This window comes from Hydra vulgaris, chromosome 11 (genome assembly GCF_038396675.1).
Source record: "Hydra vulgaris chromosome 11, alternate assembly HydraT2T_AEP".
Classification (NCBI taxonomy): domain Eukaryota; kingdom Metazoa; phylum Cnidaria; class Hydrozoa; order Anthoathecata; family Hydridae; genus Hydra; species Hydra vulgaris.
Window position 1 is genome coordinate 31,732,501 of NC_088930.1, and position 16,037 is coordinate 31,748,537.

The 16,037-nt window shown below is 28.4% G+C and overlaps 2 protein-coding genes across 2 annotated transcripts in view; both read left to right on the forward strand.

The window, feature by feature from the left end:
• Positions 1-281: 281 nt before the first annotated feature.
• Positions 282-1,643, forward strand: LOC124813541 (vertebrate ancient opsin). The gene has a single exon (XM_065810775.1). It carries the CDS (start codon positions 360-362, stop codon positions 1,314-1,316), a length of 957 nt encoding a protein of 318 aa, XP_065666847.1. The 5' UTR covers positions 282-359; the 3' UTR covers positions 1,317-1,643.
• A 5,242-nt stretch (positions 1,644-6,885) lies between these two features.
• LOC100201454 (cytoplasmic dynein 1 intermediate chain 2) overlaps positions 6,886-16,037 on the forward strand; it is a 44,901-nt gene continuing 35,749 nt past the window's right edge. Inside the window, exon 1 of the mRNA XM_065810776.1 lies at positions 6,886-7,036. Coding sequence (XP_065666848.1) covers positions 6,953-7,036 — 84 coding nt within the window. The 5' untranslated portion in view covers positions 6,886-6,952. The remainder of the gene's footprint in view (positions 7,037-16,037) is intronic.

Genomic DNA, 16,037 nt, shown 5'->3' on the forward strand with positions numbered 1-16,037 from the left:
CTGCAAAAAATATTTTCAAATAAATGCGTAAAAAAACAATTTTTAAAAGGATCAAATCACTAAAATAAAAAACTCCCAAAAACTTTTTTTCGTGTTGTACCTAAAGGAAAAATATTTTTGTCGACTTCAAAATATTAACGGATAAATTATTGAAAACGTAAATGGGAACTATAAATTATTCAGTTCGTCAACAAAATTTAATTAAAAGAATATAAAAATAGACATAAAACTATAAAATACCAAACAAATATTCCATATGTTTTAATTGTTTTAATTACAATCGAGAGTTTTTTAATTAAAGAGAATTAAAATAAAAAAATAGTAAACGGAAAAAATTTCTTGGTTCTTTACTAACAACAATGGTTGATATTTATGCAACGTTTTCACTCTTATATGCGGTATTAATGGTGATTTTATCGACTTCAATGAACACTACTTTATTTTACATTTTGATTTTCAAGTCTAAAAAATCTTACATGCTTCCTCAACTTTTTATCAGTAGTATTTCAATTTTAGACATACTGCAAACATCAGCTAGATTAATACCCAAAATTAGCGCATGGCACAAAGAATTTCCTTTGGTAAATAGCTGGGGATGTGTTGAAGCTGCAGCCGTGGTACATTTTGTAACTATTGCAAGGGTTGTTCATATGGTTGTGCTATCTTTTGTCAGAATTTTGGCGCTTAAAAACTATGCTTTGTACTTAGATAACTGTGAAAAAATATTGGTAAAAGTCGCGTTAATATTTTTTTGTTATCTTTATGGATTTCTATGGGCCTTTTTACCTGTAATGGGTTGGTCTAGTTATGTAGACGACTTAAATAAAGAACGATGTTCGCTAGACTGGAAATTAATTAATTCTAGTTCTTTAACTTATATTGTTGTGGTGTTAGTATTTAGCTACGTTTTGCCGGGGGCTATATTGATATGCGTTTTAAAAAGAACACATGTTACCGTCATTCAACACAAAAAAAATATTTTAAGGAAAAGGTATTGCAGCTCCCAGTTTCCAGATATTTTAGCTAATATTTACTTGAAGATCTTTTCCTGTTTGACAGTATGCTACTTTGTTACTTGGACTCCTTATATCTTTGTATCTTTTATAACAATGTTGGGTGCCAAAATTCCACCTGCTTTATTTAACCTTGCTGCATGGTTTGAATCAACTTCTTCGATATTAGGAGCATTTGTCAATCTTTATTTCAATAAACCACTTAAAGCTCAATTATATCACATAAGATTGTTTGGATGTCTTAAACGGAATAAAGTTTCACCCGAACCAAGTGTGAGGATTAATCAGCAACTGTATCTTTAAGTCATAACTGTATCTCTCAAGAAAATACTTCTAGCAAATGACGATTTTTATATATTACGAGTTTTTCGTACAAATGTGCGATGTTTTTCGTACAACTGTGGATGTTACTCAAAAGTCAATAGAATTTTTGCGCATGTGTAAACAAGAACTTTAATTGTTAAATAATACAATAATTTTACAGTTTACCTAATAATTTTAATATAAGAATAATTGCAAGTTATAGATCGCATTATGAATCAAAGACTTGAATCAGATATTAATTTAAAACTTGATAAAGTATAAATTAAAAAGATAAAAAACTAATGGTTTCCAGGATAGCATTTAAAAATTTTTAATCGGGTACTGCATTGTTGAAAAATAAGACTGTTATACCATTCAAAACCGTTATTAATAATTTAAATAAGAAAATAACATACTGAATTCTGAACTGATTACTGTTGGTAAGTTATTCAAAGAAAATAATCTGAAAAAAAAAAAAGAAAATTTTATTTTAGATTTTATTTATAAGTTTTTAAACCCAAAAATTATAGAAATCAGTAGCAGTTTAGCGTTGCGGCGGTATTAAGGATAAGGAGGAGATAGGAGTGGGATTAAAAAAATGAGTAAGTGGCTGCAGGGTGTAGGCGCTTTTTATAATCCTCAAAAAATATATATATATTTACTCTTCGAGCACTAAAAATGTTTAACATTTTTTTGATGCTTTTATTTAACATTTTTTGTAACTACCGCGTACGCCTAAGACACTACGCGTACGCCTAAGACACTAAGTTTTTAAGTTTATATTAGTTCACAATCATTATTTGTTTTTTAAATGGTTTGATTAACTTAAAATAAATTTTACAGAAAAAACAAGAGTTACAAAAAAATAAATAAATTAAAAAAAAACTTAAAAAAAAATTGAAGCGTTCGTCTTGATGTGTTTAATGTCATTTAGTGGGTTTTTATTTATTGTTATAAATTCGAACTTTCGAGTTATTTACTCCATAAGTTCTTGTTTCCAACTTTGTTTATTTATTTAATTTTCATTCAAAACCTATTCTCATTTCACATTCATTTTTTTTTCTTTTATTAACTTTTGATTCTTTTTCTTTAATAATTCTAAAATTAATTATTTAAACTTTTGTTTTTTTTTGTTTTTTCCCGTTGAAAAAAAGCGTTTGCCAGCCATTGTAGTTTTCTACATAGGTTTTTTATTCATCAAACTATGTTAAAAATACGTCTTAATATATTAAAGCTAAAATATATATATGTTTTTTCGATATTTTGATGTTCTATTGCATTGAGATTTACTGGCGTTTACTTAAAATAAGTTTTAAACTATTCGTAATTGACCTTGATGTAGAACTTTTTGTCAAAATATTGCATCACATAGTGGAGTATTCGTATACCAAAACTGCTTAAAAGTCAAAATACAGGTGAATCTAGATATCTCAAACTCTCAGAGGAGCGGGAAAAAAGTGTGATAATTCGAGAGTTCGAGATATTGAGAGGGTTTTTGCTCAAACGAGTGCGTAAGGGACCGGAAATAAAGTTTGAGATCATCGAGATATTGAGAGTCGATTGAAGATATTTATATATTCTCAATCACATTATGTAAAAAACAATTTTTCAAAGAAATAATTATGGTATATGGGGTATTGCTAATTATTGGTTTTCATCGTAGGGGAAACGTAGGGCTAGTTGGCCGCAGGGGTAAGTTGACGAATTGCGTTTATCTTTAGAGCCTTTCATCAGAAAGTGACAAAAATTACTCAAAAACTTCCTTATTGACCATTTCATCATTCACTGTAGTATTGTCAGGATTCGCGCATGCGCATGGGAGATATTGAGATTAATGCGTTTTTTGGACAAAAACGTAACTTTTAGAACATCGCTTCCTTTTTACTTTACAAAGAAAATATTTAGTCGGATGAAAAAAAAATTATTGTAAAAGCTCCAGTCACAATTGGTTTACTATATCCAGTCAGACTTTTTTTCAAAGCTGCCGTTTTTCAGGATCTATAGACTGTTTATTAAAAAAAAAGCTTTCGGGGTAAGTTGACAAATTTTTCACGGGGTAAGTTGACTCATAGCAATTACTATGGAAAAAAATATTTATTTCTATAAAATTATACATTTATTTTTTTTTAATTTTTAACAATATTGAAAATATTTATTCTTACAAAAAAATTAAAAAAATTTTTTTAGTTTTTTTTTCCACAGATAAAATGTGGGCTACTGTTTGGCTTTTATACGGGCTAATATTTGGTACCAGCTAAAAGTAATATTAATTTTTGGGATAAAATTGTTGCAAAAATTAATTTTAAAAAAATTTCTATTAATTTTGCACTTAATAGTGCATTAATAATCATTTTTATAGTTTATAGCAAATTCTTTTTTTTTTTTTAAGGGCCCGGAAAGGACCCAAGAATTTTTTTTGTAAATGAATGCAAATTTTATAAGATATCCTAATCCATACTCTTTAAGACTATACTTTAATATTTTTAAAAAAATGTACTGTTAGGGCTACAGAGCTCATAGAGTAAAAACCGAGCCAACTAGCCCCGGTCTCCCCTATATTGAAAATTTTACTCAGCTTGTCTCGATTAATGGGTTTGAATCCACAATTAAAATTATATATATATATATATATATATATATATATATATATATATATATATATATATATATATATAATATATATATATATATATATATATATATAATTCATTTAGAGAAAATTGAAACGAAATGAAATGACGTAATATATGTTTTTCCAATAGTCCGATTTAAAATCTGCACTTTGCTGTTTTAATAAAATTTCATTTTATTTTTAAACATCCTGCCTAATTTACTTCTTACATTTTCAAACAAAATGCTGAGTTAAAAATATAGAAATACGATAAAAAATTATTTTCAATTATCTAAGAGGGCGTGGATCGCCCCAACGCGCCATTTCCCCACGGATCCGCCGCTGTCCCAAACTAGTATGATTAGGGGAGAGTAGGGAGTAGTGGGACACGTAAATTTTTTTAAGGGTAATTAAAATATCTTTTTTATTTGATGAGTAAACTGAAACAAACAAGTTTTTACAAAAATGACTTTCTTTTAAGGGACCGATTCAATCCGCTTAGGTTTCCAGCCAATTATAACTAAGTATATAAATTTTTACTTTTAGAGAAGCTGTGCCTTTGGGGTAAAGTAGGACAAGTGTTAGTAGAAGTGGGACAAATAAATTTAAAACAACATTTTAACACAGATTAGAAACTGATAAAATCCTATAATCACCTAACCGACATAAAAATGTTCAAGAGCTTTCACCAATCGAAATAATCAAATGGCGACGGGAAGAAGCGGGGCATAAATATATCTTTTTTCTGTCCCACTTCACACCAATGTAAACACTTTTTTAAAGTACATTTTAAAATTAGGGCTTCTAGCGCACGCAGAGAAACAAAGCAATTTCTGCTAAATAGAGTGGAAGAAAATTAAATGTATACATTAAATAACAGATTTAGGCACCAATCTAATTAAAAATTTCAGGCTGTCCCACTTCTCCCGCATCCCACTTCTCCCCACTCTCCCCTATATTAAGATTAAATATCCAAATTATAAGCAATGACTATTTATCCACGTTCTGATATTAAACATCTTTTAAAAACTAAAATTTGACAAGAAACACTTTGTTGACAGATTAAGCGTGCGATTAATGCACTACAAAACTAATCTACAAAAAGAACAGAAAGTATCGAAACAAGTTTCTCTTTAGTCGCGCGTTTAATGAATAAAAATGGCAATAAATGTAAATAAACAAGTCTTATTATTACAAATTTGAATAATAATGACTATGAAGGAAATATGTATGAGACCGATTTGTTGTGGAATAATGCAGTACTATCGAACAACATTCGCTAGACCTTTACTGTATTGATAAACAGTTGTTTAGATTAAAATGGCTGTTTAAATCAAACCAAACAGTTTAACTTAAATCAAACTGTTGTTCTATTTGTGCAATTAAGAAACATATAATCATACTAAAATAAAAAGTATTTTCCAAAGTGACGAAAAAGCTTTTAAACCTAAACAACTTTTCACAACTTTGTATAACTTGTTTTTTCGTCACTTTAGAAAATATTTTTATGATCATCATTATATTATAGTTATACTTCAATTCACAAAATACTAGATTTATAATTAAAATTATTTTGTATTCTAGCATGGTTTTACATTTCCTTTAACTTAAAGTCTAACATCTTTAAGACTTTAATTTAAAGTCTGACATCTTTAAGACTTTAACTTATATTCTGACAAAGTGTTAATACTTTGTCAGATTTTAATATAAGCATGTTAGATTCTGTTGTTACATTTTGTTGTTACATCTACTGTTGTTAGACATACAATAATATCGCGTATTACAACTTTTGTTTGTTTATTTATGTTTATTTATTGTATTGCATTTATAAATAAAAAAAATCAGCAACATATTAAAAAAACATTTAAAAAGTTATTATCTTGTATGTATAGATATTTTTACCATTTATTTGTGTATATTTATAAACACTTAAATTTATTTAGGTAGTTTATTTTATAAGAATTTTTATTCTTAATGAAATTTTAAAATAAGCAAATCTAAAGTAGCTAAATAATAAAATTTAGATAACAATTTAAATAACAAAACAACAAATTTAAAATAAAGGTCAACCTGGTACTTAAAAAAAAGTGAAGTTGTATAAAACTTTAAAAAAATTATAATTTTATAAAACAACAATATATATATATATATATATATATATATATATATATATATATATATATATATATATATATATATATATATATATATATATATATATTAATAAAAAATTTTAAAAATGCACTTTTTATACTTTTAGTTTAAAATTGATAGTTTTTATAAAATAAAAAATGAAATAATATTTTTTTTATAAAAAGATTATTTTTTTTAAAATTTTTTTAAAATTTTGCTTCTTTAACTTTCTTATCTAACTTTTTTACTGCATTAAATCAAGCATATTATTAGTACCTGGCTCTAGATATTAATAAATTTATGACTCTATAAATCTAAGTTTATGTTAAGTGATTATCAGAGATTTGCATACGCAAAATTATATACTAAAGAATATATTGAAGAAAAAAAAAGCTTTGTTTGTAGAATAAACAGTTGGCTTGATTTTTGTATAAAAGTGAAATTAGTTTATATACACATAATTATATATACTGCATATAATTATATATAATCTATATACAGACTAAATTTTAGGGTTAACACCAAAATATTTGTTCAAATTTGTTGAAAAAAAAAAAAGTATAAAATAAATAAGTTAAAAAATGCTTTAAATATTTCCAAACATAGAAATAGTTTATAAATATACAATACTATGCAAGGTTTAATTAAGGCTAAATCTGTAGAAAAAATTATAGCTAGCTTTTTAATGGTGCAATTTGTTCTCTCTTTTTAAAGTTGTCATGTAGTGATTATCTTAAAAGTAGAAGTAAAAAAAACTATATATTGTTAATATGCACATTTTTTTTTATTTTCTAAAATATAAAAATTAAAAATTACATCGCATTCAGCTGTGCTTTATATTGGAATATGTTTTTATAGAAAGATTTAGTTTTCCAAAATATAAGAATTAATCATGGCTGATCGCAAAGCTGAGCTTGAAAACAAAAGAAAAAGATTAGAAGAAATGAGAAGAATTAAAGAAGAGAGAAACAAAAAGGTTGAACTTTTTAATTGTTAATAATACCAGAAATTTATTATAATGAAATCTGTTTTATTATTACAAGTTAAATAAATTAATCTTAAACTTATATGATCCAAGAGAAAACAATAAATTTAAATTTTTCGGAACAATATAGCACAAAAAAAAAAAAGCTCTCAAAAACTGTTTATTATTTGTTTATCCTCTTTTGCTTATATATTAAAAATATAAAAACCTACTATATTCGCTATTAAAAGTCTTATTTTATTTTAATGATTTTACCCGTTTGTATAAATAAAGTAAATATTTTATTATAATATGTTGACTTAAAAAGTAAGTTATATAACCAATTTAAATAGTTAAATTTGATCTTCAAATATATAATTTATAGTATATAATTGGTATATTTTGTGATCAACATCAGATCAGATCTCTCTCTCTCTCTCTCTCTTTCTCTCTCTCTCTCTCTTTCTCTCTTTCTCTCTCTCTTTCTCTCTCTGTATATATATATATATATATATATATATATATATATATATATATATATATATATATATATATTTATATATATATATATATTTTTATTTCTATATATATATTTGTATATATATATATATATATATATATATATATATATATATATATATATATATATATATATATATATATAAATATATATATATATATATATATATATATATATATATATATATATATATATATATATATATATATATATATATATATATATATATATATATATATATATATATATAGGGGCTATTCTAGGAAAAAATTTCAGGTGGCGGTACCCTCCAAACAAAATTTAACAGAAAATCAGCGTTTTTTCTCGAAAAAAACAATATTTACCATAAACCTAGAAAAAAGTTCTCAAACTTTAGTTTGTGGACGCCCAAATATGGTTGACACTGTCAAAACAGTTTAGAATAGCCCCTGATAAATATATATATATATATATATATATATATATATATATATATATATATATATATATATATATATATATATATATATATATATATATATATATATATATATATAATTGTAATCATTAAATTTACAGATTAATTATCTTGTTTAATTATCTTATTTAAAAGGTGTCTTAAAGTAATGTGAAAATTATTAACCTTTAGTAAAAGTTAAATGAACAGATTTGCTAATGTTTAAATCAAAATGAAAAATTAAAATATTAGAAAAGTTTGTTAGACCAGGTTATCCTGCTACTGGTAACATGTAACCCAGTACAATCTGCTTCATGTCCTGCTGCCTTGAAGGATGCGTCTTTTTAGGCAAAGGCTAGGAGATGCCAACTCCGTCTTAAAACACCCCCTGCCTTAGGTTGAGTAAAGGCTAGAGATGGTGTCTCAATAAAAATACTCATCTTGGGCAGATGTTGAATGCATCCGGCTAGATCTTAGTGTTGAGATCTTAGTGTTGATGGTTATCTTCCTTTAATTCATAAAGACTCCAATAGTCACATGCTTGGTCTGGACATTTACATTCATAAGAATTCATCCATTTGTTGGGAAACTAGTTTGAATCCACAGTCTATTCTTTTATGTGCTTTCATTTAGCACCACTTCACTCTATGGCTTTTCTCTTTGTTCTATATTGCTCTCCTTCATCTCAAGACTGCTCTCTTTTTGATGTTTTTATGATCATATTGACCAAGCCCTCTCTCTTTATCCATCAGCCAATATTGCTGTTGTTGGTGACTTAAATGCTCACCACACTGAATGGCTTGGCTCTAGTGTCAGTGACTCTGCAGGCATTAAATCCCACAACTTTAGCCCTTCTCAATCCCCTATCTCAAATAGTTAACTTTCCCACTTGCTTTCCAGACAACCTGATTCTGGAAAGATCTACCTTCTCTACTTGACCTATGTTTTGTTTCTGATCCTAGTCAGTGCTCAGTTTCTTTACATTCACCCTCAGGTGCTTCTGATCACTGTTTGGTCTCTCTAAAACTATTATCTCACTCCTCTTCATCATCTGAATCCCACTATCATTGTACCTCATACAACTACCTTAAAGCTGACTGGGACCCTTTCCGTGATTTTCTTCGTGATGGCCCTTGGGTAGAAATCTTTCGTCTTCCTGTTGACAAAGGTGCTTCTTACATAACTTCGTGGATTCAGGCTGGCATGGAATCTTTTATTCCCAATTGACAATTCCAGGTCAAGCCTCACTCTTCTCCATGGTTTTCCTCACATTATGCTGCTGCAATTGCCAATCGAAACCATTACTTTCATATCTATCAGCAAAACAATTCTCCAGAAAACAGACATTTGTTTATTACTGCTAGAAACCATTGTAAAAAGGTTTTGTCTAATGCCAAAGCCCGCTATTCTCTGGTCATGAAATCTAATATTTCATTACAAAAATTAGGCTCTCGTGACTTCTGGAGAATCTTTAATAGTATCAATAATAAGGGCGAATCTGTAATTCCATCTCTCTTGGATGGTTCAGACTGGAGTGATACGAATGTCAAGCAATGGATCAAACAGGTTGATCCATTGCTTGACATACGTATCACTCTAGCTTCTGTATCTAAAGTGATTTCCTGTTTAGACTCTTCTTTAGCTTGTGGCCCGGACAGCATACCTGTTATAGTCTTGCAGAAGTGTTCTCCAGAGCTGTCATCTTTACTTTCAAATCTATTCAAAAAGTGCTTATCAGAGTCTTGTTTCCCAGCCTGCTAGAAAGCAGCATCTGTTATTCCTATTTTCAAGAGAGCGATTTGAGATGTCTAACTACTGTCCGTTAAGTCTTCTTCTTATCATAAGCAAGGTTTTCGAGTTTTTGATTAACAAACACTTAATCTCTCATCTTGAATCCAATAACTTACTTTCTGATCATCAATATGGATTTCGATCTTCTCGTTCTACAGCTGATAACAGTAGTAACCAATAGGTTTTATTGTGCATTAGATAAAGGTGTAGAGGTTAAGGTCATCTAAAGCTTTTGATAAAGTTTGGCATGCTGGTCTTCTTCATAAGCATTCTTCTTACGGTGAATCTGGCAACTTCTTTAAGATTATTGAATCCTTCCTTTCTAATCGTAGTTTAAAAGATGTCCTCGATGGACAGCACTTTTCTTCTTATTCTGTAACTTCAAGGGTTCCTCAAGGTTCTCTCCTTGGCCCTATACTCTTTTTAATTTATATTAACGATCTTCCAGATATTCTCACATCTAAGGTGGCATTGTTCGCTGATGATACTACCATTTATTCTTGCCATGATAAGAAGCCAACACTCTCTGATTGCTTGGAGGGGGCATTTGAGCTTGAAAAGGGTCTCACTTCTGCTACAGCATGGGGCTGACAGTGGCTGGTGAACTTTAATTCAGATAAAATTCAATATTTTTCAGCCAATTGTTATGGCAATAATTTAGATCTTTCTATATTTATGAACGGTAATGTAATCGCTGAGTCATCTACCAATCATCCTCTAGGATTAACTCTTACTTCTGATCTTTCTTGGAAACCATATATCAAATCCATTGCAAAATTTACATCTGCTAAGGTTGCATCTCTTTATTGAGCTCATCACTTTCTTACTTTGGATTCTGTTCTCTATCTCTATGAATCTTAAATCTGTCCTTGTATGAAAAACTGTTGCCATATCTGGGGCGGTTCTTCTAGTGATCGGTTTTTGCACCTTCTATTTTAGACAAGGTGCAAAAACCGATTGTGAACATAGTTGGACCTGCTCTTGCAGCCAACCTCCAACCCTTATCATATCATTGTAATGTTGCTTCTCTTTCTCTTTTCTACAAATATTATAATGGGCGCTGATCTAAAGAGCTAGGGTCTCTTGTGCCAGCTACTTAAATTCATTCCTGTGTTACTCCTTATTCAATTAAGTCTCATCCTTTTTCTGTGACTGTTCCTAAGTGCTCTTGAAACTCTTATCCTTCTAGTTTTTTTCCTAGAGCATCAGTTCTTTGGAATTCGCTTCCTTCATCTTGCTTTCCTGATTCATACAATTTGCAATCTTTAAAGTCGTCTGTCGGTCGTTATCTGCTCTATAATTTTCATTTTTTCTCATCCAGTAACTTCTGACTCAAATTAGTGGTTGCTTGCAGCCTTGTTGGAAGTAAAGATGTTTAAAAAAAAAAATATATATGTTTATTAAAAACTTGCATATTTTGTATTCAAATGATTTTTGTCTACATGTATATTATAAAATATACAGATAATATTATTCAAATACAAAATATATATGTGTTTTAAAATCATAGTTATAGTTATTTTAATTTTGAAATTCTAAATATTGATTAAAAATTGTTTAAAGTATATTAAAATGCTGTAATCATTTCACTCCAATTAAAAAGACATTAAACTCTCTAAAAATCAGACCATGTAAATTAGCATGGGTAATTGCTGGCCTTAAGTTTCTCTTCAGAAGCAAATATAATTTAAAAGATAAAAACTGCTCATGTAAATGGAAAAACCCAGTGTTAAAATCTAAATATAAAATGATTGTTGATCATTTACAGCTGCATAAATAATCAACAAGCAAACAAAAATTATATAAACACATTTAAGAGAGCAAATGATGAAACCACTCAAAGATATTGCTGACATATTGAACAAGTATTTTCAAGCTGCATTTATCTTTTGTCTTCATTTGATTTAAGTACTTCTAAAAAATTCATTATGACAAATATTTTACATATGAAGATAAACCTGCTGATGTTGTTTTTTTGGATTTGACATGTTGTCACATAAAAGATTGTTGCTTAAAAACAGTTATAGATTATTTAGTCTAATAATTCAAAGGAATGAAGCCTTTTTTAGAAAAAAGAGTTCAAAAAGTTGTGATAGGGGAAAATCTTCTTAGACAGAATTTACCAGTGGTGTGCCATAGGGGTCAGTGATTAGACCACTCTTGTTTGTACTATTTATAAATGATTTGCCTGAAACTCTAAAAAATATAACCAAGTAGTATGATAATGACACCAAAATTTTGAATGAAATGCTTTTTCAGTGCATCAACTTTTTATTTGCAATCAGATCTTGATTTAGCCTATAAGTGGACTCAAGACTGACTTGTGAAATTCTATATTTATAAATGTATTGTTTTGCAATTTGTTTAACAATATAAAACACCTTTTATATTAAACAAAAGTTAAACAAAACAGAATTTGAAAGTGATCTTGGAATAATCTTCTCAAGCAATGTAAAATAAAAACACTCACTCACTGGCTCACACCAGCTACAGCAATTGCTAATACTAATACTAAAATAGTTGCAGACCTGTTGCTGCTTCCCCTGCTATTTAAAAATATATAAAAATGTTTTGGAGAAAAATTGAAATGAATAAAAATTGCAGAAAATTGATATGAAAAATAATAATAGTGATTACCGATTTGGTTTTAAACAAGCACTCAACATCATGCAGGAAATTGTCTTAAAAAAAATAATTGATTGCTGTACATCATATTTGCTTAGAGAGATTAGTCATATATTTGCTTGTAAAGATTAGGGTCATATATTTATTTGTAGAGGTTAGGGTCATATATTTGCTTGTATTGATTTCAATATACTGTCTAAAGCCTTGATCACTGGTCATTATTTTGCAATTTAATAGCTTAAGGTATATCCAAAAAAATTGTGTTTGCTTGCATTTCAGTATATATTTATTTGATATTGCATTTTGCATTTTGGTATATTTTGTTGATATTTGATTAAACTTGGCATGCTTTTTTGCCATCATCCTCAGCAACTTCTCTAATAGTAATGAAGAATAAAAAGATTGCTGCCCCATCCCAAACCCTCAGTTGATGTAGTAGCACTCCACTACGAGTCAGGCTATTTTGTTGTTGAAATCAATTAATTGTTGTTTTTTAGATGTAAGTATAATATAGGGCATATTGTTGAGATTTTTAGTGCTTATGACTTGACTACTAAAAAATACTATTTATGACGGGTAGACAATTGTAGTGCTGCAACATTATTACCAATAATTCAAGCATGAGTAGCCTCTGGTTCCACAATACACTCAGATTAATGGGCTTGATATAACAATAACAATTTGGATACATTCATCATACTGTTAATCATAGCACTAATTTAATTGATCCAGATACAGGAGCAATCACTAATCATGTGGGAGCATTTTGAAGCAGAGTTAAGCAACAATTAAAGATTGTTTTTAGCTCACAAGGAGAACTAAAATGGTCAAGGTTGGACGAGACATTATTCAGGGAATATTATAATTTTATAACTAATAATCTTTGGGAAAATTTTTCACTTTTTAAAAGACATAATCATGATAAGTACTCTCTCTAAATAAGTGTTCTCTTTATATAGAATTTTTGAATAATATGTGTATACTATCTTATTTGTCTGTATTGTTGTTTGCTGCAATTGATTATATATAGTATAGACTAGATGTATAGATACATATAATTTTGTTTATGTTGTCCTAGCTGTATATATCAGTATAGCATTAAATACAGCTGAAAAAAGAAGTTATGACAAATGATTGGATTAGCCCTAAAAATCACAGACAGCTTTTTATTAAATTTTGATTGTAATTCATTTTAAAATTGTTATTACTTTTAGAATTTTTTTTGTTTCAAAAGTTTAAAGAGTTTTTACTAATGTTTTTACTGTAGATGCAAACAGTTACAGATTTACAGTTGCTGTTTCCCCTGTTATTTAAAAATATATGAAAATTTTTGTTGCAGAAAATTAATATGAATGATGGTGATCACCCATTTGGTTTTAAACAAATACTCAAGAACATCACACAAAAATTGTTTAAAAACTATTGACTGCTACACATCTAGGGTTATATATTTGCTTGTAGAGATTTGCTTGTAGGACCATATATACCTATATTTGCTTACTATACCTATATTTGCTTGTAGGATCATATATACCTGCTTGTATGAATTTCAATATATCATTTACGGTTTTGATAAAAAAAAAAAAGTCCCGTGATTTAGAGGTTGAAATGGTGTTCACCAAAATGTTATTTTGTCACTGCTTTTACTTAGCTCATATATACCCAATTAGATTTTACCAATCTCTAACGTGTCAAAATAAACAGCATCTTTTAAAATGTATACAGATTAGCATTTTTGTTATAGATAAGCATCTATACTGATGATATTCTGCTTATGGCAATATATGACTTATGGTATTTAAGGTTTTTATATATGAATAACAAGTCTTTAATAAATATGCCTTTCAATATTAAGAAGACTGCATGTATTTAATCCAATTCAAAAGTCAAAATTTTATCAGACTCATTTGTAGAATTGTACTTTTAGCTGTTAAAAGCACTTGAAAAATATTCTAGTTGAACGTTTCAAATGTGTTTGTGTTAAGTTTTTTAAATTGGATTTGTTTTTATAGTGCTCTTCTGTGGATTATTATATTAAATAAATGCACAATAGGTCAGAATATGCTTAAAATTAGTGTTACCTAAAATTAGTGTTTTATCAGTGTAACCTATTATATCACATGACAACTTGCCATGGCTTACTGCAAAAAATTCCAGATGCAATAAACAGATCTACAGCATAAATTGTAAAAAATATTTGAAGATTGTATACTGTCTTGCACACTGATCAGAAAAATAATGAATTTTTATAACTGTGGGACAAAGGTTAGTTAACCTGTAATTTTATGTATAACTTCATTAATAAGCTTAACATCTTGGTTTAAATCATCTGAAATTTTATGTTGCAGATGGATTTGAAATTTTATGTTGCAGATGCAGATTGAAATTTTATGTTGCAGATGGAATTGGATGAAGGGAACACTCTTTTTTGCTCCAATAATAACTCAGTATATTTTTACTATAGGTTTTTCTCTGCAAAATCTGCTAGGACTAATGCCTCATAAAAAGTAACTTTGAGTTGCTTTAGATAGCTTGATTGTGATTTTGAAATAAATTAATAAGAAGTAATTTTATCAAGTTTTTCACATAGCAGCAATATTAACCAGGGATGCAGAGTCCCAAAAAAGACTCCGGATTTTAAAGTCACAAAAAGATTTCTTTTTCCTAGTTTTTGGTATCCAGGAGCTCTAAAAATATAAAAAAGTTTATGGGCTACTAATAGGAAAAAGAATAAGACTTTTAGGTAAGAGGAACAGTTATTTTTTTAACCCAGAGTCCTTAGGTATAATGGCGGCAAGGACTCCAGGACTCCGGGCTTAAAAACAGTAAGTTCCAAGTCATTAAATCTCATGAGTTTTTTTCTTACTGCAGATCATAAGTTAACAAACATGTTTAGAGCTTCTAGACACTACAGACCTGAAAAAAATGGAGATATAAAGCCGGAGTCCTTTTGGGACTCCGCATCCCTGATATGAACTCATTTATTAGAAGCTTTAATGTCCATTGTTTGATAGTAACTGTTGGCTGTTCATTTTGAACAGCTTGAATGGAAGGACAACTGTTGCATCTGTGAATCATGCAAACTTTTGATTTTCTGCTTTAGACAGTCATTTCAATGATTTTATTGTTGGACAACAAAAGACAAAAGTCACCATGTCACTCTAACAGCAAGTGACATTGCAGTAGTTTTGTGGCATCAATTGTTATTGAAAGCCTTTGGTAACAAACAATATATTTTTGTTGACTATTTTAAATCAAATAATATTCACCTAAAAATTTATAATAATCACCAAAAAATTTGAAAAAGGTTTTTCTTTATCTCTGGATTCAAAATCTTCAAAATTAGTCAAGTACCAGTTTTTAATCATTTTTTTCTGTTAGATCTTAAATTATTTACAAAAAGGAGGACTGCGAAATGTTAAATGAGGAAAAAGAGACGGCTAAGAACTGGAGCTAGTGCTTAGACTGAATTTTAAAATGTTGTAACTTTTAAATTGTTTTGAGTTAAGAGCTCAAGTTTTTCATTTTTTCATTTTTCATTAATAGCTACCATTCATTAATAGCTACCATTCATTGATATCAATTTGGAACTCCTATATTATATAATTATTATTGAAAATTTGTAGATGAATTTTGTTCGT

Coding starts and splice junctions, on each gene's coding strand:
- LOC124813541 (XM_065810775.1), top strand. CDS start 360: ATGGTTGATATTTATGCAACGTTTTCACTCTTATATGCGGTATTAATG.